Source organism: Microplitis mediator, chromosome 7, assembly GCF_029852145.1.
Source record: "Microplitis mediator isolate UGA2020A chromosome 7, iyMicMedi2.1, whole genome shotgun sequence".
Classification (NCBI taxonomy): domain Eukaryota; kingdom Metazoa; phylum Arthropoda; class Insecta; order Hymenoptera; family Braconidae; genus Microplitis; species Microplitis mediator.
In genome coordinates this window covers 21,205,623-21,229,792 of record NC_079975.1, presented here as the reverse complement: position 1 = coordinate 21,229,792, position 24,170 = coordinate 21,205,623, and the positions used below count along the sequence as shown (strand labels likewise).

The 24,170-nt window shown below is 27.3% G+C and overlaps 2 protein-coding genes across 5 annotated transcripts in view; one reads left to right on the top strand and one right to left on the bottom strand.

The window, feature by feature from the left end:
- Window positions 1-24,170, top strand: part of LOC130670892 (tachykinins) — a 59,567-nt gene that overhangs the window by 6,001 nt on the left and 29,396 nt on the right. The window lies entirely within an intron of this gene.
- On the bottom strand, window positions 21,153-22,619 carry LOC130670900 (uncharacterized). The gene is made up of 4 exons (XM_057474516.1): window positions 22,425-22,619; window positions 21,962-22,100; window positions 21,559-21,782; window positions 21,153-21,480 (listed from the first exon to the last, which is right to left on the bottom strand). The coding sequence occupies exons 1-4, from the start codon at window positions 22,511-22,513 to the stop codon at window positions 21,360-21,362; spliced, it is 573 nt and encodes a 190-aa protein (XP_057330499.1). The 5' UTR covers window positions 22,514-22,619; the 3' UTR covers window positions 21,153-21,359.

The following is a 24,170-nucleotide window of genomic DNA, read 5'->3' as shown; positions in this document are numbered from 1 at the left end:
TAAACAGATGAAAATATCCTATTGTTTGTCGTGTTGCCTACGCATTCATTATCAACAGTATAGTATTGTATCGTATATCATATTTAATTCACTGAAATTTAGATACCGTGAGCTTACGATTGAATTTCATGTTTTAACAATAAAATGAATTAATTCAGCTTTTGTTTAGACTGATGAATATTTATAAAAGTATTTAGTTATTTTTTGTTTATTGAATGGGACAATAGGCTAAATGATATTGTTTGACAATCGAAAAATATTCCCGGCATTTTGAAGAATGTACAAAATCCCCACTTGGGTAATTTATGATATGTCATGTCTTGGAATTTCTCTGGTATTTAATGGTAGGATTGAAGATTCCTTTGCCAGTACTGTTATTACATGAATTATCTTAACAAATTCCTGATAAATACTTACTCACATCAACAGATATACATATATATAGACTATCTTGAAAATAAGTATTTCATTTATTTTTAAATATTTTCCATAAAAATAAAATCTTTCAAATTAAGGAGACCCGGTAGTCTAGAGGCTTGAAATTTCGTGATTTTAAAAAAATTTTTTTTTCTATCTTAATAAAAATCAAACCTTTTCAAATTTTAAGGGATTGTTTTATTGTTATTTAAATATACAAAAATCGTTACAACTAAGAAGAGAAATTATTTTTAACATTTTAAAGATGGCGTTGAAGTTAGCTCCTTTAAAAAAAGGGACCCGGGTGGCGCAGGACAATTGAGCTCTTCTATGGGTTTGAAACAAAAAAATTTAATGGATTTTTAATCAGTATAGGGGAAACCGGGGCACAAAGGCCCCCTCAAGCCGTTTTTTTCTTCTTGTGGCTTTTGACCATCAAATTCGTTTATATTCCGTCTATTTCGGAAGAATCAGTCGAAATTTTGCAAAAAATAAAAAAAAAACTTTTTTTTTTCTGGGGCACAAAAGGCCCCCTCCCCAAAAAATTATAAAAAAATTTTGTTTTTATTTTCCGTCAAGTTATGACCTCTATAATGTTTTTATCACATTTTAGGCCAATATGTGATATGTAGGACAAAATGGACCACTCACAAAAAAAAAAAAAATATAACGAAAAAATTAACTTCACGGAAAATAAAGGAAAAATAATTTTTTCGTTACAATTTTTTTTTTTTTCGAGTGGTTCATTTTGCCCCACATATCACATATTGACCTAAAATATAATAAAAACATTATAGAGGTCATAACTTGACGGAAATAAAAAAAATTTTCTTACCTAATTTTTGAAGAGAGCCTTCGTACCCCAGGGGGCCATAGCACCCCGGTCTCTCCTAAATATATCTATTGCAGGATCTAGAATAAAAAAAAAATTTTTTTTTGAAGAAGTGGCCCGCATGAAAAAACTTTATATGTGAAAACATATATGATAGAATATATGAATATTATAATGTGATATATTGTACAATATATAAAATCATATTTAGATTTTTGCCGTATTAATATATGATAATATATTGAAAAAAAATATATTGCTAGAATATATTACCAATATATTTATCAATATATGACTTTTTTATGTATGTTTTACATATATATTTTAATATATCTATTTTATATTGATATATTATATTGAAAGTAGTATATTAATTAATATATAGTATTTTTTATATTTTTTATATATGTTTTCCAATATATTGCAAAATATATGGTTTCCAATATATTGTAAAATATATGGCACTTTTTTTACTTTTCTTAGGTTATTGCCAGTAAATATAAGGTCAATGAAAAGAAGGAGAAAAAATAATAAATTTGACTTTTTTTTGTGGAATTGTGTAGAAATTGAAACAGTATATTAAAAAAGTAAAATTTTCAATATATTGCGAAAAATATAAGTTTTAATATACTGGAAAAATATAATTCCAATATACCGCGAACCATATATTTAATCATATAAATTCTTTCATATATAATCAATTATATAGAGACCATATACCACTAATTATATGAGTCAAAATATATGGATATATATATCAAGTTTATTATATTATACTTATAAATTATATATATACTATCCATATATGATAAGAATATATTGAGCATGATATGAGATAATATATATAGAAAAATACAAAACATTATATACAAGTAAATATATTTTTATAAATATATAATCCAATATATGTAAAAAACATATATTTTTCAATATAGATATTTTTGCCGCTATATATTTATCACATATTCACCATATATTTTTTTATATACTTTTAACAATATATAGCTTTTCCATGCGGGGGTACTTTGTAGAAATTTGTAGTCCTAAAATTGTACTTTTTTTTCTTACCATTTTGCATGTTATAAAATAGAAATATTCAACGCAAAAATTTTATTCTAGTTCCTCAATAATCCACTCAACTATTCGGGCCACCATAAATTATTTTCTCAATCTGACCGGCGACTAAATTTACAGTTTGTTTCTAACAAATTTTCGTGATCAACATCCGGTATATTAAAAAAAATAAAAATATTTTACAATAATAAATTTCATCTTCTCAATTATTTAAAAAAAAAATGTAAACAATTTTTTAACATTATTATGGTAAATTCGAAGAGGGTTTAAAGTTTGTGATGATAAAAAACGACAGAGATTGCGATGGAAAGTGATAAAAAAAGAAAATATAATTTCAAGGCTCTTAACCTGTAATCTTGCTAAGCAGACAAGTTTTCCACTAACGGGTTCGCTAATCCAATGGTAATTGGACGGTACTCATTTAACGCCGGACTTAATCCAACCTTTTAGCGCCTCGGGATAAAAAAATATAAATAAATAAATTTTTAAATTTCATTTTTTTTCCTTCCTCAGATTTTGAGTCATTTTTTTTCCGAAAATAATGAAAAATTATATACAATGCGTCCCTTAAAAAAATATTATAACAGAGTAGAAGTTCAGGTAAACATTAGTTACTTTACAGGAGAATCCTTCATTGTTTTACAGTTTAAATAGAGCGGAAGTACGAGTACAAGTGCACTTTGTTCAGTCCTCCTTAAACTACTTATCGTAATTTTATTGTTTTATCAAAAAATATCAAATTTTGTTTTGTATTTCTATGATTATTATTTTTGAAATAACATTACCTCGGGGTATTTTTTTAACTGACCGGAAATGTAAATTCCTAGCGAACTTATCAAATGAATAAAATTTATTTATCTAATAATTTAAAATATAGACATATTTCAAATTCATAAATCGTTTTATTGAAAAATTTGTTGTTACAGAAAACATCTTCCAGTATTTATATACATTATGCACATAAATATATTTATATAAAAAATAAAAAATAAAATCACTTGAGATGTTTTTTTTTATATTTATGAAAGAATGAAAGTTGAAAAAAAATTTTGCATCAGTGGTACTGGTTCATCTCTAGAGACTTTGACTTGAGAATAATTTAGTTTTTAAAACGTTTCTCAATGAGCACTTAAAAAAATAAATAAATAAATAATTTATTGTTATTTTTATAGGGGAGGGATGGGTGAAGTGAAAATGCTGGGAAAAATTGACTTTCTTGAATTGATTATGTTGAATATTTTATCTTTTCACTTTTCACTTGTATTTAAAAACAGGGTGGCCACGAACCGGGAGTTATCAGGGAATTTCATGCAACCTGGAAATATCATGGAAATGTCAGGAAATTTCGAAAAGAATCCGGGAATTAAATTGTAACAGTTCAAAATTTGAAAAATTATCAATTATACACTAGTTATAAAAATTAAGAGATATTAAAAAAATTTCAAATTTTAAAGTGATTTTCAACAAATTGTAACTCGAAGGAAAATGGTCATACGACAAAAACAAAAAAGACAAATTGTAGCTTCAAGTGTCTAGTTTTCTGATCTGGTCTTTATATTTTTTTATTATGTGTGGTTCCGGAGTAATCCTAAAAAAACTATCGAAAAAGAAATTTACCAAATTTTTGCTCGTCTTCAAAACGGTCTTCGAGCTTCAATAAATTTTTTTCGATAATTATGATTGATTTTTTATTGCTCCGGAACCGTGCATAATAAAAAAATTTGAAGATCCAGATCAGAAAACTAGACACTTGAAGCTACAGTTTGACTTTTTGTTTTTATTGTACGACCATTTTCCTTTGAGTTACAAACTGTTGAAATTTACCAAAAAATTTGAAATTTTTTTAATATCCCTTAATTTTTGTAATCAGTGTATTTTGAATTCATTTTAATCATAAAATTTCTTGTTAAATATTTGAACTTATACATTTTTAACATCGAATAATCAAAAGTAGGCAATATTAATTTATTTTATTGCCCTTTTTTCTGGTTTCTCGCATGATTTAATTATCAAATTTAATTATTAAAATTGAAAATATAATAAAAACTTTGAATATCTAAATGATACGAATAAAATTTCTAAGGTAGAAAAAAATGTGAAAATTTTTACTGGAAAACCGGGAAATATCAGGGAATTTCAAAATTATTTCTATGTGGCCACCCTGAAAAAACAAATTTTTTGATAAATTTTTTTTTTTTGGCAAATGAGTTTTTTTTAGAAATAAAAAAATTTATAGAAGACTCAAATAAAAATATTTTAGCAATAAAAAAAAATATATATTTATATAGAGTATTTCCATTTATTTTTAGTTAAAGGGAATAAATAATAAACTGATATTTAAATAATTAAATGAATAAATTTTTTGAGTATAAATTATTAGTAATTAAATTTTGAATATTGAGTAGTCATGGAAAACATTCGATACGGGTGTAATTACTAATAACTCGGTTGTATTGTAATCAATGGACGTAATTAAAGGAATATATAATTGATACCATATTTATTAATTAATTAACAATTAAACCTATCTAATTAAATTTTGTAAGGGCCAATTTACTTTTAAAAAAAAGCTATTTTATGAGTGAGATTTCTATTTTTTTATTATTCATGAGTTAACTGAAATTTGAATTATATTTTAAATATAATGGATAAAATACTGAAACCACTGGGTTATGTAGTCATGTAATTATTTATAATTTAATTAGTTCGATTCTTATAGTAATTATTTTTGTAAATATTGTCGTGTATTTACTTGGCGTAGTTAATTAATTTTCTAGAAAAAGTAAAACGTAGAAGCAAAATACGGAAATTTATTCATTCAAATTTTATTAGTAAATAATAATAATAAATGAAATAATTATAAACTATAATTTAGATGAAAATATTAAACTTTAAATGAACAAAAAAATTATGATTAAATTTTTTTACCCAACTAAAAATCCGTGGCAGTAATACAGTAAAGAGTAGAAACAAACACCCACTGAAAAAAGTAATAGGAGGGCGAATAAATGTCATTCAATACTAAAAGCCGTAAGTTTGAGTGCACTTACGCATGACATTTACATGTTTTAACGTTATATATTTATTTATATCTTCTATTAGGTATTAACGCTCGCAAATAAAAGATGAATATATTCATAAATCATAAACAATACTTTGTATCTCAGCATTTTTATGTATTTTTTTTTTTTTTTTTTTTTTTTTTTTTATTTAAATGCTTCGTTTTGTGGAAGCTTACGATATGAGAATAAATTATTAACCATATTGCAAGTATAGATTTTGACAAAATGAACGGCAATCGATAACTTGTTATTTATTAATCCGCTTTCAAATTCACACTCACACACACATATATATTCATTTATTATGCTTATATAGATTATAGACCTAGATTAACCATTTTTGAAAAATTATAAAATCGCGGATGTAAATCGAAAATTTTTTGGTTAAGTAATTATTAAAAGTATGGATGAAGAGAAATTGGGACAGGAAATAATTATTGAAACATTTCCTATGCACATTTATGCGGTAACGAGAAATTACAAGCTAATTAATGTTTGATATATGCGCATTATTAATTCTTGATTTTCAAGGAAAACACATGAGAAGCTCAGACATCAGTTTCTCCTCCTATTTAATTTCCATAATCGAAATTTTGAATTATTAGTTACTTATATTGTTCGCTAACTTTAAATTTTTAACTAAACAATTTTTGAATAAATATTTATCTGAAGATCGGAACGTTTTTCCTAAAACGAAATTCAAAAAATCGAAATGAAAAGTTAAAAAAAATCAACTGGATCTAAATTTCTGAAATGTTTCGCACGTCAGCCGAAAATTGCAGCCTACCCCATTTACTTCTTAAGTATAATTATTATGTACCTGAAGATCGGAACGTTTTTCGTGCAACGAAAATGAAAAAATTTATATAATTTGACTTGAGAAGTAAATGGGGTAGGCTGCAATTTTCGGCTGACGTGCGAAACATTTCAGAAATCTAGATCTAGTTGATTTTTTTTACTTTTCATTTCAATTTTTCGATTTTCGTTTCAGGAAAAACGTTCCGATCTTCAGGTACATGAATAAATTACAAAAATATTACTAAACACATCACTAAATTGAAATAAAAATTTCAGTGAATGTATGTGTGTATAAATTATGCCATTTTGGCAGATAAATTATTACACGTTTCTTAAAATCCCATAGGAAATGTCACTTTGATTATATTTACAAACTTGCTCACATTATTATGCCAAAGTTCATGCTAATGAGTCAAGAGAATTCAATATTTTAGTTTTAACATACAGACCGTTCTCAAGTGACTACTAACGAATGCCTAATAACTGTACATATTTTGAATTAAAATTATTTTAGTGCTTTGACGGCAATTAATTATTTTTGATATCAAGGAACTTCTTTTCTTGTCGTGGACAAGCATTCAATTGAATTTGAAATTTAAATTAATGTTACCACAAAATAATTGTTATTAATATCTATAAATAACGTTTATTTAAATATCAAAGTAGACAATCTAAATTCAGTGGAGACTTTATATGTCTATTGATATGGAAAGTATGGATCTTGTTTGAAAGTAATATTGAGAGAATTTACCTTGAGGGGGTATTGTTCGTATTCTCTACTATAAATAAATTACATGTTTTGATATTTTTATTTCTTTACAAAAAAAGACATTGTTGTTTTTACTTTACGGTATTGAATGATATAAACTTTCAATTCAAATAAAAAGTTTTAAATATTCATATTTATGGATGCGAATAGTCAGGAAAGGGTCGGAAAAATGTATACGCGAAAATTATTATTCAAATTTTTTTTTATACAGTTTTAAATTGTAATTGAGATGTATGGGACTTATTTTAGTATAATTATATATATACACAAAAAAAAACAGATATCTTGAGTCAAGAAAATATTTTTGAAGACAAATGTTTTCGGGAACCAAGTCAAGATTTTCTTGAGCCAAGAGAATTCGTCTTGGTTGGAGAAGATTTCTACTTTATCTGAGAAAATTTAGGTCTCCAAAAAAATTTTCTTGAATCAAGAATATTTACCTTCAGTCGAGAATTTTTTTTTTTGTGTATAGGGGAAAGTGGGGTAGAGCGGCCCCCCTAAGCCAATTATTACTTTTTGTGTCTTTCAACCATCAGATCACTTTACTTTTGTCCTATTTCGAACAAATTTATGGACATTTTGCCGAAATTCTGCAAAAAAAAATTTTTTTTTGTGGGGCAAAGAGGCCCCCCTCCAAAAAATAAAAAAAAAATTTTTTTTTCTTTCTTTCTTTTTTTTTTTTTAAACTGTTTTAATCATTAAGAATGTATTTCTTTCTCTTGACAACTATTTTTGGTTTTATATTACTCAAAAAAAATATTTTTAGGTGTAATAAATCGTTCACCCTCGATTAGCTTAATTACTAATTGTTATTTAATAAAAAAAAAACAATTCTATACTTCTTATTTAACATTACTCTGAACCCAAAAAACGTGTTTATTAATTTTTTAGATTATAAATAGTTTTACTTTATTTCAAAAATTCATCAACTGAAAAAAAATTTTTATTTTTGAATATTTTTCGTGACCAAATTTGCCTCAGACATACAGAAACGGCCGAAAAATATGAAAAAATCATTTTTTCAGAAGTTTTGGCTGGTCCATTTTATCCGAGGTGTTATGTGCAGGGCTAGAAATGTGGAAATATTATAATTTTTTTTTTAATTTGACGATAAATATATGAAAAAATCACTTTTTCAAAATTTTCGGCTTGTCCATTTTGCCCCAGATGTCATGCGTAGAGCTAAAAATGCGCAAACATATCGGATTTACAGTAATTGGTCGAAAAAAAAAATTTTTTTTTATTGATAAAAATTTCAGGGGGCCACTCTACCCCACCCTCCCCTAAGTACTGCGCCGTCAATTTTTGAGTACAGAAAATAATTTTTTTTTAATTTTTTTTTCGGTGGATTAATGGAAATACCAAAAAAAAAAAAATACAGAAACATTAAATTTTTTCTAAGTCAGCCTATTTTTCACGGGGCAAAGTGGGTAGTCCAAAATTTTGAATTTTAAATTGTTTTATTTTCATAGTGGCCCTCGTTTTTTCTTGTTATTTCTTCTATACCTATAGATATTTGTAAAAAGATATTACAAAAAGTGAGAAATGAAAATGAGGTTTTAAGGTTTTGATTAAATTATATCGAGATGATGAAAGTTTAAAATGAAAAGTAAATTTTCCCGTTCTTGAATTGATACTCCCAGACGTATTTCTGTTATTTCAGTTAAACTTTCTTGTTATATACATTGTGTATATAAAATAGTACAAACATTTTCTCGCTTAGAATATTAACCAGGAAATTGTTTAGGTTTTCATGTTTTAGATTGCAATACTTCAGGAAAATTTTATCAGTTATCTGTTTTGACTTTTCCACGGCGTAATAGTTTATTAACTCAACTCATAAGCGTAACATTTATTTTATTATAACAATAATAATTTATTTAATCATCTAAGAATTACATATATTTTAAAATAACGTGATTAAATTTTGTTATAAAATTATTTTCTATTTTTAAAAACAAATTTTCAATTTAGTTTCAACAATAAATAATTTGAAAAAAATTTAATTAAATTGTGGACCAATACACTAGATATTTAGTAAATCAAGATGTTAATAATGATGAAGTTGTATAGCAAAAAGTAAATAAAGACGCGAGAAAAGTGGGAATGAAAAAAAGTTAAACAAAAAAACATAAAAAGGTAAATAGAATGGGCTCTTAGAAAACGACACTGCGAACTACAAGGGTCATTAGTAATAAAAGTAGACGTAGAAGAGGTGCAAAAATGAGTAAGAAATAACATTGAAGAGGGTCAACCCTCAAGCTATTTTATTTTTTTGCCAAATTTTTTACCATTTATAAAATTTAAATATTATAAAATTTTTATTCGCGCCAGAAATATAAACTCACAATATTATTTTTTAAGAATATAATTTTTACATCATCATAAATTCACATCTTGTACTTCCGTTTATTTCCTTTGCTATCTTGCATCATGTCGCTGTCCCTTTTTCTTATACTTTAAAACAATGAAAAAATTTATAAGACTCGAAGCGGATGAGCTTTAAGCCAAGTTGTAGAAACAAGCAAAGAAGAGTCTCTTGTTTTTTTTTGCTCCATAACTCCAACATCCACTTAAAAGTCTATGACACTGACATATTTTCCGGTTTTCATTTTAAATCTTTTTTTTTTTTTTTTTTTTAATACGATTTACTGGATTAAAAAAAATAAATCTCTTATTTAATTAACTTTTGTGATAATCGGGCTTCAGTAGATAATTAATACTAATCGTCTTTAAATTTTTCAAATTATCAAAACAATGAGCTTTGTCAACTGTTATGTTACAGTTATGTAACATAATATCGCTTTAAAGTCGTTCAGTTCAACATCGGGTTTGTACAATAATATTAATACTTGTAATAATAATTATAATACCCTTTGAAACGGTCATATGCTTGCGAGGATTCAGATACAATAGGAAATATTTTTCAGATTTACGATTTATTAGTCTGTTTGACAGGTATTAACTTCAACTGAACTAATTAATTAGTTTATCAATGCAACCAGATATGGTAGAGGTACTATTTTTGGCCACTGTACACAGTAAAAAACGAATCGTCAAAGTGAAAAAAAAGCGTATGTTAAAATTCTGAATGTTGAATTTTTAACACTTGTGTGTCAATTAAACATACAATATTTATCTTGTTTCAACTGTCGCAATCGATTGATTTTTTAACACACAAAAATGTTATTTTATACGAAAGTAACACTTTTTATATGTTGCTGTCAAATTAACACACAGAATATGTTAAAAATATTCTTGACCATCACAAAAGAATCCTCGGAAAATTTCAAGTGAAAATGACACTTCTTGTGTGTGAACTTAACATACAATTTGTGTAGATTCGTTTAAATAACGCACAGAGGGTGTTGAATACACATTCAGTCACGTGTTAAAAATATTGCCTCCGTTGTTTTTACGCGGGAAGTACGACGTGCTACCCATTGTGTACCCACACTATTGTAATGATCGGCCGGCATTTTCCACTATTCATTTCATTTTATAATTATAATTTTAATTATTATGCAGCAAGCATACACTGTAAAAAATCGGGAGTGAATCCGAATTTAATTTCAATCCGAATTCACTCCTCATTCACTCCGCCACTCGGAGTTCCGGAGTTTTGAAAAAAATCACTCCGCATGCGGAGTGAATTGGGAGTTTTTTTTTAGCGGAGTGATCTCGGAGTGACGCGGATTTTATTTCACTCACAATTCACTCCGGTCCGGAGTTTTAACATTCACATTAATTTATATTAAACCATTAAACAATGTGTGTGTGTGTGTGTGTGTGTGTGTGTGTGTGTGTGTGTGTGTGTGTGTATGCGAGTATGTGCCTGAGGGTGCGTGCGTGTGTGTGCGAGTGCGAGAGCGTGTTTGTGCGAATATGTGCGCGTGTGTGTGCCGGTGTGTTTGTGAGAATGTGTGCGTGTGTGTTTGGGTGTGTGCGTGTGAGTGTGTGGGTTGTGTGCGCGTGTGTGTTCGTGTGTATGTGGGCGTGTGTGCAAATGTGCGCGTGTGTGCATGTGTGTGTTCAGATGTGTGCTTGTGTGTGTGTGTGAGATTTTATTTAGTGGAGTTATTCTTTATTAATAATATTTTCCAAACTCCCTCCGGAGTGAATTTCACCCCGGAGGAATTGAATTAATAAAAAATTAAATACTCCGCGAAAACTCGAGGGAAGTGAATTTCACTCCGAGGGGAGTGAATAATTAAAAATTCATTCACTCCGCATTCACTCCGGATTTAATTCGCATTCACTCCGCGAATTTTTTACAGTGTAGTGTCAATTAATTTAATAAATTGTTTCATTGATTTTAACTTTACATTAAATAATGTAAAAAATACTTTCGCGAAGTGTCCAAGTAACACGAAAGCGGATGTCAAATTCAATACTCTTCAAGTATTGCAAATAACATATGAGTGTGTCAAAGCTGAAGGTTACATTTTCGAGGATTTTTACACTCATAACGCGTCACTTTTAACATACACGAGTGTAACTTTTTCTACAAAAACGATGTATGTTAAAATAACATGTAAATAAGTGTCAATCAATCGTTTTACACACGGCAAGTGTCAATTTTGAAGAATCCTTTTTTGCTGTGTAGGGCCAGTTTTGGACACTTTAAAAATTTGAATCAATTATTTGTAAAAGACGCAGTAACATAACTAATTTTTAAAGTGTGTACAGATACTTTTATTACGCTGTTACAGTGAAAATTTCGTTTAATACTTTTTTATTAATTAAAATGGGGTATTAAATGTCAAAAAATGAAGCAGTCGCCACAAATGGTACTTCCACCCTAGTAGACATTTTTAAAATTTGTAATTAACTTTCGAAATGTTTTGTTACTAAATTACGTGCTGCACTTAAAATCCATGTTTTCATTGTTCTGTGTGCTCATTCATATTTATCTTTGTGTGTGAATACATGCTGTTTCATTTTTATAATTTCTAGCTGAGCTTTTCATATTTCTCGCTTCATTTTACGTATGGAAATATATACTGATTGAAGAGGAAAATAATTTCGTGTTGCTGCTTTAAATTAGTAATTTTTAGCTCTCTCGTGGGAGTATTTTTAATTTTTTCGATGACAGTACTCATCAATTTAATTCAATTTTTATTCGCTTCAATATAATTATGAAATCTAAACTCAATAAAAAATTTGCTCTTTCTTCCAACCGCCCAATCGTTGAATCAATTTTTTACTCACCAAAACTTTCATCACTTTTCATTTAAACAATCCAATGAAATCATACAATTCGCCTCATATTTGCTGTACGTAAACATTCAAATTAAAGTATCAAATAAAATCTACCCGCCAAAAAAAAAATCCTTTAATTACTTTTATCGATTTAATTTACTTAAAATATATTTAAATCTACAACCGAACCTTGCACTTTTTGTTCCCACATACAGCCAATCGCATCACAAAATAAATAATTTTTACATTATTACCAAAAAAAAAGCATTCAATTTATGAATACTTTCAAATTTATACCCAACGCAACCTTTAATTGAAAATTCATAAATTTACTATTCATTAAAATCCAATGGTTTTATTTATATATACATACATATATATAGATATATTTTGATAAGATACCAATTAATCATTACTGTTGATTGTAATAAAAAAAAACTCGGGGACAAATCAACGGATCCATTGAATAAAATCTCATCGTAACTCCAAAGGTCGAGTTTTATCGATTAAACTCTCAGGTTATTATTTTAAAATCTCGATCCAAGAATACGTAAAATAAGAAAAATGAAATATTTGCATTTTCATTTGATGATAATGACTATGGAATGGCTTAAACGTTTTTATTTTTAAGTGCTTAATCCTTTTATCGTGTGTACGTAGAAAGTTGTCCAAGCGTTTATTGACGAGCTTTATCGCTGCGTAATTTTCATCTGACATTTATTTATTGCCAAACGTTATCTTTTACAAGACGTAAATCTACTTGAGTACAGTTATTATCGAGCTTTTAACTATACAATCAAATGAAAAACCCACGCTCTTTAAATTTATGCATTTCTGTTAAATATAAGTGAGTCATTAAACACCCAATCGGCTGATTGATGGAAATAAAATAAAATTTTTTTTATGTTTATTTTATTTATAATGGATTCGAATTGAAAAATCATTTTTTTTTAGTCTGAGTGACTTTCGTCGACGTTCTAGAATCTTAGTTTATTTTTACGTACAATGACTGTTTTATTTATAAAAAAAAAGAATGTGAAGTAAAAGGTCGATTTTCTGGTTGTTTTTTTAACCCGGGTACTGTTTCGCTCTTTAAAAATTTCTCGGGTCATGATAAAAAAAAAGTTCTATTGTTCTTTGTTGAGATAAAGGATAGACAAATACCTTTGTGTTATATATCCATTCATATATACATGTTTATGTAATATATTTTTTACATTTAAGATAAAAGTTTTTTTACAAAATAAAACTAAATTACAAGAATATCTTAATTAAATTGAATACAGTATTTTTTATAATTAATGTCACTTTTTAATTAAACAATGAACAGGTAAATTTTTTTTCAGTTTTTCATTTGATTGCCGTTATCTTAAAGATTGATAGAAATAACTAGATCTTCAAAGTAATGATGACTAGAGAAATAATTAAATTTCCTACGTCTTTAGGTCTCATAAAAAATTTAGATGCTTAAAAAAAAAAATTGTATGTTAAAATAAAATATTTTAGTCTTCAAACGGGTGTAATTTTGAATGATCCTGAAGTTAGCAGACAATTTAAAATTTTTTAATTTTTTTTTCAACAGATCAATTACAAGAAAAAAAAAAACTAAAAATATGCACATGTAGAAAATTTTGAAAACTACGAGTGCAACTTTTTTAAATATTTTTTTTTTTATAATTTATCGTTTTGAAACTAATCAAAAAATTATTAGAAGTCGGCTAACTTCATTATCATAATTTTGAAACTCAGATTTACGGAATTTTTTCTAAGGACTAAAATTGTAGGAAATCAAATTTCCTTTACTAAAAACATATGTGACATGTAAATATTTTATATATTTTTTGAGATATTGTACATCGCATGTACGCTTCGAAATAATTCGACTAAATTTTCATGTACCTGAAGATCGGAACGTTTTCTCGCAACGAAAAAAAAAAATTCATGTAATTTGAGTACTTACGGGGTAGTTCCGGAAGTGGGGGGTAGCCTAAGATTTTTGGCTGACATACCAGCATCTACACAGAAAAAACAGATATCTTGAGTCAAGAAAATATTTTTGAAGACTAACGTTTTCGGGAACCAAGTCAAGATTTTCTTGAGCCAAGAAAATTCGTCTTGGTTGGAGAAGATTTCTACTTTATCTGAGAAAATTTAGGTCTCCAAAAAAATTTTCTTGAATCAAGAATATTTACCTTCAGTCGAGACTTTTTTTTTTGTGGGTATACGTGAAACATTTCTGAAATCTAGTCTTCCGATGGATCAAAAAACATTTTGATCTTCAGGTACATAAATTGCATTTCACATTTTAATTTTTTTCACTCAATTATGTATGAAATATAATTTTTGATAGTCAGTTATTTGTCATATTTTTATCCATACAAGGGACCGAATATTATTGTATACACAAGTGAATATAGAAAATAATAAAAGCCTTGATTATAGCATAAGTGTAATTCACGCACGTGCCAACTTCTCTTTCGTGTCTCCAATGATTATTATGTAGCTCTATATATATACATTTATATCATATAATATTCTTGTGGACACTAATCCTACCCTTGTTTTCAGTGTCTCTGTAAATAATAAATGCTACGCACTCGATGCGAGCAATTATTTGCTCATTATTAACTCATTTATTATTTTAATCTCATATCATTATTTTTTTTTCTCCAGATTATATTACAGTTGATTTTTTATTAGCGGCGAGTGAGTGCATATTATGTAACATTAGACATATACTTATTTTTCTATTTTTGATCGCGTGAGATTTTCAACTCACGTGTTATTGATTTTTCCGAGTTTTATTTTTCTTTGTTATCGCGTGAGAAATTTTTTCCTTGCAGTTTTTTTAAAATCAAGTGCATTTGCTTCCATTACTCATTTTTTCCCTTATTTCAAAATTCAAAAGTAGAGCGAAATCAACAAATAATTAAAAATTTATTTTTTTCCAAAATTCAAATTATTCAAAATTTATACAAAAAATCCACAAATTCAAAAATAACAAACATCTACAAATTATTATTTAATTTCTTGAACTGTCATTAGTTTAAAAAAATTTTGATTACCAAAATTGATATATTTTAATTAAAAGCTTAAAGCTTCAGCTTCAAAATTATTTTTTGATGAACTTTCATACTATTTTTTTTTTTTAATTTTTCTTTCTAGTGGGTTATGATAAATTATAGCAACACTGATCTTTTAAGATTTACTACTCATTATAACGCGAACGGATTAACGTCAAAAATTTAAAAAAAATTGAAATTGAAGCTCAAGTAATAAGTTTTCATGTCAATCCATTACTAGAGCAAGAAAATTATCTCCTCAATTTTTATTGAACTTTATAATTAAAACTTACATTTTTTTACCGTTTTTTAGTATGAGTGTGAATGTAGCAGACATTGGACGAATTTAAAATTATAAATAAATAGAGTAAATAATTAAAAAAATATTACTTTTAAAAAATGCACTTATCAATTTTGAAATTTTTTAAATGCGCATTTTTTTAAATTTAATTTTATTAATTATTTACTCTATTAATTTATAATTGTAAATTTGTCTGAAGTCTGCTACATTCACACTCATTTTTTGTAGTAAAACAATTTTCAAAACCGATTTTCAAAAACAAAAATATAATTTTTTTTTAAATTTTTTGATTGCGCTCAAATTTTGTGATTAATCATTAAATTCTCACCATTAAAAATCACCGATATTCAAGTTCACATAAAAAATTCTTGATTTTTTTTCCTGAATCGCGATTAAGTAAAAACTAAACATTAATTGAGTTCAACAAAATAAAATAAAATGTGAAACCGTTTGCGTCCAAATCCCAGGGTCCAGAGAATTACAATCGAATCATAGAATTCAAACTAGTATGATTAGAATCTCGAGTTGGTAGTTCAAAGTTGTTAAGTCAATATGGACAATAGAAACACTAAAGATCCATTTGATTCTCTTGTTCCTACTGGGAATTACAGTCGAGTCCAAAGATACAAGAGCTTTGATACCATTACATTTTATCTCTATCCAACTTGAGCGACAGTAAACTTTAAATAAAGACTTCATCTGTTATCAAACAAAAAAAAAATATATATATATATATCCACAGATTACTCCAGTTATTTTTTAATCAAAATCCTTATGAGAAAATTTACGGAATTATTCAAAAAAATAAATATTTAAAAATCAAAACACATGACAAAAGGCTGAACTATTCACTTGTTAGATATGCGGTGAAATATTTGATGAGATTAATTTATTAAATATGAAAAAAAAAATTAAATGAAAACCTCAAGAGTCGAATGAAAGAGTGGCGCGAAACACGCTACGTTAGTTTTGTTTGTTAATTTTTTTGCTTTGTTGATTTAGTATGCAGAATAGAAATAGAGTAGTGATGTTGAGCATAACTTTCATTCAGCACGAAGTCATTTATTATTTAATAGGATTAGTCGCGTTTTATGACGTAATAAATACTTGATGTCGAGCACAGGAAAATTGTAAATTATTGAAATTGTTAAGGAGAAAACTTTTTTAAAAAAGTTCCTTGTTCTTTTGTATACATATTTTAGTATACGAAGTTTGTGATAGGGGCACCTATTTATCAAGAAGGAAAATAATTTTAGTTATAAGAAAAATTTTCCGGATGGTAATTAATTAATAGTTAGTTTTTTAATTTTTTTATTTCGAATAAATTCAGTAAAATTTTATGGTCAGGATCAAGATTTCATGGGGTTTGAAGAAAATTTATTTTAGATTCTTTTATCAATTTTCGTTTTTTATTAAAAGTCAGGAACGGAAATTCGCGGTATAATAAGTGTTCTAGTACAAACAGCAAAGAAAAATTGGAAAATGGTTGCCGTGGGCAAGCATTTAAAAGTTTAAGCTGTTTCCAAGATCCGAGAGCTTGAAAATATTATTCCTAGTATTAAATAAAAATAAAATAGATTCTGGTGCATGCTCTCTTACAATGAATCAGTCAAAAGTACTCCAATCAGTGAATATTCACTGCACAAATAGTCCAAAGTATGCCACTAAATGAATCACTGATTCGCAGTGAATATTTACTGATTTCCAGGTTTTCTCACTGATTTATTTTAAGAGAGTGGGAAATCTATTTCTAAGTCTGAAGAAAATTAAAAATTTTATCCGCTTTATCAACGGCCCACAAGTCCCGATTTTTTTGTGTTTCCTTGGGAGGCGATTTCTATGAGGATTGAAGTCCAGTATGACTGTTTTAATTTATAATTATTTAGTATACACGGAGATAAATTTATGCTAACCGTTCCTAGTACGTTTATGAAATATCATTCCATACCGTTATGGTAATGATTACTTGAAATTATGGGATATCGGCCCATACTTTCTGGGAAAAGTTCCCATAAGTATGGGAATAATTCCCGTAATTATGGTAACAATTCCCATATCGCATGTGAAATAATTATGGTCATCGTTCCCATAATATTATAGTAATCGTTGCTATAATGTTATGGTAACGGTTACCATAATATTATGGTAACGGTTACTATAATCGACATTTCAATAAAACCGGTTACCATACATTATGGGAACCATTCCCATAATTTATTGTAATCGTTACCATAAATTTCTCTCCGTGTAATCAATAAATGAAAAATATTCAAAATTATCGAAAAAAAATTTCACCATTTATTAAGTAATAAAAAATACTTGATAACTAAATATATACTAAAAAAAATAATATGTGATAAAAAATATTAAAGCTCGTGATAAAAATGAACTTTCTAAAATTTACAATGAAATATTTCCAATATACAAATATAATAATCATCCATAGTCGCTACTAGAGTATAGATCGTTTTGATCACAAGATTGATTGGGTTTCCAAGTGGGACTGACATATTTTTGCACATAAGTGAGATGATATTTATACCCGTCGTCATTGTTACTCTTAACATTACAATTTACAAACGAACAAGTTCTGTAAAGAGTCAAAGGCGCATTGTTCCTTTGATCCCCGCCCTCGGGCGCATATACAAACATTTTCCTTATGTCTGCCTTGCCTTCGCTGTTTTCCGGTTTAACTATCTTTGGAAACGTAAACTCATGAAGCCTCACTTGCTTTTTCTTCCTACTTTTTTTCAAACGCGTGGATTGAATTATCGGAACAAACTCTTCTTCTTCATCTTCATCTTCATCTTCATCTTCAGCTCCAGTTCCAGCTCCAGTTCTAGCTCCAACATTGCAGCTGCAATATTCCGTCTTGCATGTCTTTTCCTCGACCCTCAGCTCTTTGGGTTCCATTTCTCTGCTCATTGTTTTCAGAGTTTCACAAAGCGACGTCAGAGCTTTTACCGTATCTTCGTCATCCGATTTATCAATATTTTCACTTGATTCAATTTTATTATTTGTAAGTGACGTCTGACATGAACAATCGGCATTTGAATATTTTCTTGATTTAAATTTATAAGACAATTCAATATCTGGCTTATTATTATTATTATTTATTTCATTTTGCATTTCTTGTAAATGTGATGATAAACTTCGGTATTCTTCGCTTATATTTTTTAAATACTTATCACATTTTTTCCAATTTGACGGTAATTTTTTTTTTTTTACATTATATTTATTACTATCACTAGGGCAGTCACATAAACTTTCGGTGGAATTTTTATTCTTAAAATATTTTTCTGGACAGCAGCGCCCGAGTGAACAAACAGAATTACTTTCAAAACAACAATCGATCACTTTGTTCCGAAGATTAGTTTTTAATTTCGTAAAAATTTTACTATCATTTCTTGAAATTTTTTCCTTATTCTCGATACTGTCCCTCGTATTTTCAATAATCGATGATCGCCTGTAAAAACTTTCGCGAGATTTATTTATTCTCGACGAATTTGGTTCTTCAAAATTTAAGTCCAATTCAGTTCCGTCACAATCGTTTACTTTTTCAATAGTCCGTTTAACTTTAAACTTATTTCTATTTCTATACAATTGTCTAACAGAAGAATTGTCATCAATTTCTCTACAACGTAAATCCGTTTTCGGTAACTTAAATTTGTTTTTACACTTTAAATCAACCGAGGAATTTGAATCACAGTAGTCGGTACTATCTGGCGATTCTAATAAATTTGTTGTATTTAATTTACTCTTGTGAATTTTTTGTGAATTTTTTTTTACCCTGACTCCAGAGCATCGGCTTTTATTAACGCGTTTTATAATTTCGATGCTCCCTATTTTACTTTCATCAGGATATTTTTTTTTGCGGTAAATTTTTTCGACAGTTCGTGGCCTATCACAGAGAGTTGGATAAATAGATCGAACGGAAGCTGATGAAGATTCTGAAGCAGAAGAATCATTAATAATTCGATTACTACTAAAATTTTTATTGATAATTTTACTACTATTTTTTTTTGACTTCGTTCTCGTTACCGACGTACGCTTGCTGTGTTTTTTTTTAACCAACAGACTTTTCGTGAGTTTTTCTGGTGATAAAAGTTTTTTAGACCCCAGTAAAGTTGAACCACATGTACATTCTAATTCCTCGTTCATGTCATCGCCACTACTGAACTTACTTTTTACCAAGTCTTCGAGATTTCCCCATGGACGTTGATCCCATGTCGTTATTTTGTCCTTAATACTTTTAAATTCTGCCATCACATCTTTATTATTTATTCATAAACTTGTTTTTTTATTTGGATTTAAATTATTTAAAATTGAATTTAAATTTAGCCTTGACGTTGACATTTATAATTTTTGTTATTTAATTTTATTTTAAATGAGTCTTGATATTAGAAAGACAGACGGTGAAAAAATTAAATAGAAAATAAAATGATTTTAAAAAATTAATTTTTATGAAAGTTGTTAAAATAACCTGACTTATATATTTTTATTTAGATTGTTATTTTACGTTATTTTTTATTTATACAACTTCAAGTTATTAATTTTTTTTTTTTTAATTAAAAATATTTAACTAAAGAAATTATTAACATTAAATAAAATAAATTCAAGGAAATAGAGGACATAAAATTCAAAATGAATTTTTTATTTTTAACTACAAATTAATTTTTTTACTAAGGTAAAAGCCCCTATACCCGCTCACTTTTCATCGGAGTGAGATTAAATTACTCAATTTAAATTAATAAATAAAATGAAAAACCATATTTTTTTTTTATAGTTTTTTTTTGAAGTTTCGAGTATTAGAATAAAATTTAAGTTTGAAGAATAATCTTGATAATTAATTATTATCAATTTTTTAAATAAGGTCATTGAGTGTACCCATAGTCCCTCACTAAAAGTTGTGATGTACCATTACTCGATCAACGCATGGCCCTATAGTCGCTCAAAGACAATATCAATTAAACTATGATAAGTTTAGTGATTTGGACGAATAATTTATAAATTATACTACTTTATTCTTTCATAATGTAAATTATCATGAATTTTAAAAATGTATTTAATAAGATATAGTTATAACAATTCGAAAAAAATTTGACGTAACCATAATTTAATCTAACGAATGAACGTTAAAGTAAAAAATGTCTGGCTGAGAGCGATTTTGAAAACAGTCATTTAATTTAAATTTATAATCTATTGTAAAATAATTTGATACATCATTTTTCAATATATTTCGATTTACAAATAATTATTAATCAATAATAATAATTTTGGTTGTTATTTTTTTTTATAAAAATTATAAAAAAACGCCTTAAATAGTTAAAGTGAGCGACTAATGATACTGAGAGGGTATAGGGGCTTTTACCTTACTAGTTATTTATAAAATAAAATTTTGTAATTTTTGGAAAAAAAAAAAAATCATAAACTAATAGAAACTTTATTAATTTTTTTAGTTTTATTTTACAATAACTTTATATTTAAAGTACAAATGAAAAAAATTTTGAAATTTTTATTATATGATACATATATATTTTGAGAATATAAATTATTGAATTACAAAAGCATTAAGTTGACACTCAATACATAATAAGAATTTTAAGTGACAAAAATTTTTCTATCTCAAGTTCGATGTCCATTTTACCTCATTAAAAATTTTTTTAAAAGTTAACCCAATTAAAAAAAATCTTATTGTAAAATAAAAACAATTATTCAAATAAATAACGCGTTTATATTTTTAAAATATTGACTATTTAATATTTATAAATAAAAAAAAAATTACCACATAATTTAATAATGCAATATATGTATATATATATATTAATATAATAAAGTCTAATTAGTCGATCAACTCTTTGTGGTTTCTCTTACGCTTCAAAAAGCTTGCTTTCCTCCGCACTAGTTCGCCATCAGCTGTTTTTATACCACCACAATATAGTCCATAATTACAACCACCGTAGCTGTAAAGATCCAATAATTTTTTTTAAATTCCAAATAAATAACAAATAAAAGCAATAAATTTATATAAATATTCTCACTTGTATCTGCCAGCTCTAAAACTAGAGTAAGATGGCATAGAATTAAAAGGCGGCCAAAGTGAAAATTTATTTTCATTTGAATTAAAATCAAAGTCTTGGTTGCATCTCAATCCAATCCACGGTCCAAGAAGTACAATAATTATAATTAAACATGTACTTTGAACGGCAATTGGCCAATGGTAGCGCAACATGTTGCTCCAATATTCACTGACACCTCGATCGATCTGCGTTCATTCAACCGGAATAGGTGTGTGTTATATAGATTAAGATATAGATATAGATATAGATATATAAGACACGATTAAACTGTCAGAGGGTTGATGGGCAACTAAATCGTGCCTTGAGCTTGATATAGTCACTTAAATTAAAGGGCTATCGCTTTAGATTGAGGATATATTCTTACCTTTATAGTCTCTAGACTTGAGTTTATCTTGAATTTTCTGACGTTCATATTCGAGTTTTCTTCTAATCCATTACCTTTACTTGTATCCAAGTTTCTATGCGCTAGTGACGTTTCTGGTGGTGTCAGTTGTGATTTTAGTCTGTTTATTATAGATAAATAAATAAATGATAAATAATTTGAATACAATAATAAGAAAAAGTCATTAGTTTTAATAAAAGATAGCGTTTAATGTAAACTCGCTGTATTCTAAAATGACTTGAGAAATTTATTAACGAAGCTAACAACGTAGTTTCGTAAACTGCTTGTGTAAACACTGGGGATTCATGTGAAAGCTAATCAAACTCACTTGGAATAACACCAAGATGTATTATATATACATCCCCCTTTATGTATATATATATATATATATACATATTCATTACAACTTATTTTTCAGAGTCTTAGTGATAAAAAATTTACTCACCTCCAATCGGAAATTAAACAATCTGCAGAATGCCCACGGCGGGCATTTAAAACTTTAAATGGATAACTCATTAATTTGACCATTCTCATATTTTTTTTTTCACATTCAAAAAATTAAATAACACGAGAAATTTAAAAAATTTTATTTTAACGAAAAAATATTTCTCTCAACTCATAAATTTATGTGTAGGTTATCTTTTATTTTTTATTATAAATATATATGTATATATATCAATTTTTCAAAACAATTGAAAAATGTAGCATCAATTTTTTTTTTTTCATCAAAAAATAAAAGTATGTGCATCACGTGCATGGAAACATTAAAAAGGTCAGGTAGCATTAGCGCCCTTTTGCAATGATGTGAGTCGAGGGTTAGCAGTTAGGTCAGCAGATTTTTCCCAAAGGTGTTTTTCATGAGATTGATTGCGAGTACAAATAGTCTTGCGATGGGTATAGGGTATAAAAAGCGCATCTACGATTTTTACAATCTCAATGGTGATCGTTTTTTTATTATTCATTTTACTATTTACTCCTTACTCTTCTTCTACTCTGACGATAATTGCATCTTTCAATGACGCAAATGAAAATAAAAGTATGAATAATATAGGAATAAAAATAGAACGAAAAAATTTATTTAACGATCGATTGAATCTTGTCTGTCTTTTACAGGCTTTTTTTATTTTTTATCAAGTCTCGATTTTTTTTTACGACAAATAATTCCAATAATAATTATAAGTTTTTTTTATTTTTATTGACGATATCTTGGAGATTATTCAGCAATAAATATTTGACATGGACATTGGAAAGTTTATTAATTTTCCTATAATTTTAGTTCTTATAAAAAATACGCTCCCATCAATAGTTGGAAATATATATATATATATATATATATATATATATATTAGACTGGGCCAAAAAAATCGACTATTTTTTTTTTTAACAATACTGTAGAAATATTATTTGGGATGACAAAAAAAAATTATTGTGGAAATTTGAGCCCTTAATTTTGATATTAAGAGGTGTATCATCGCAATTTTTTATTTTTTTTTAATGAGCGGGTTTTTGTCTCATAACTCTCAAACCATCGAGATATACGAAATCGACTCAGATACATTTTTTGAAGGAAATTTGATGCTCTACAAAAAAGATCTGATTAAAATTTTTCGTCAGATGAACCGTTTCCTTATAATCATGCTTTGAAAATTGGTATGATTTTAAAATTTGATTGTTCAACTTTGGAATTTTGTAATTCATGTAAAAATAAGTTTCTGGGAAAAGACAATGAATATTCTTGAAGGAAATTGAATGCTCTACAAAAAAAGTCTCTTAACAATTTTCGCTAAACTCACTCCTTCAAAAGTTATTCAAGGTTGAAGTTATGTAAAACGACTTCAATAATCTTGAATAACTTTTGAAGGAGTGAATTTAGCGAAAATTGTTAAGAGACTTTTTTTGTAGAGCATTCAATTTCCTTCAAGAATATTCATTGTCTTTTTCCGGAAACTTATTTTTACATGAATTACAAAATTCCAAAGTTGAACAATCAAATTTTAAAATCATACCAACGTTCAAAGCATGATTATAAGGAAACGGTTCATCTGACGAAAAATTTCAATTCGATCTTTTTTGTAGAGCATCAAATTTCCTTCAAAAAATGTATCTGAGTCGATTTCGTTTATCTCGATGAATTGAGAGTTATGAGACTAAAACCCGCTCATTTAAAAAAAATCGAAAATTGCGATGATAC

What these genes read in the sequence shown, in the direction of transcription:
- LOC130670900 (XM_057474516.1), bottom strand. Translation starts at nt 22,513, where the DNA reads ATGAGAATGGTCAAATTAATGAGTTATCCATTTAAAGTTTTAAATGCC. An exon ending in TGTTTAATTTCCGATTGGAG is followed by an intron (nt 22,101 to 22,424) that starts GTGAGTAAATTT and finishes TATAATAAACAG; the next exon opens with ACTAAAATCACAACTGACAC. An exon ending in CAAGTCTAGAGACTATAAAG is followed by an intron (nt 21,783 to 21,961) that starts GTAAGAATATAT and finishes GAATGAACGCAG; the next exon opens with ATCGATCGAGGTGTCAGTGA.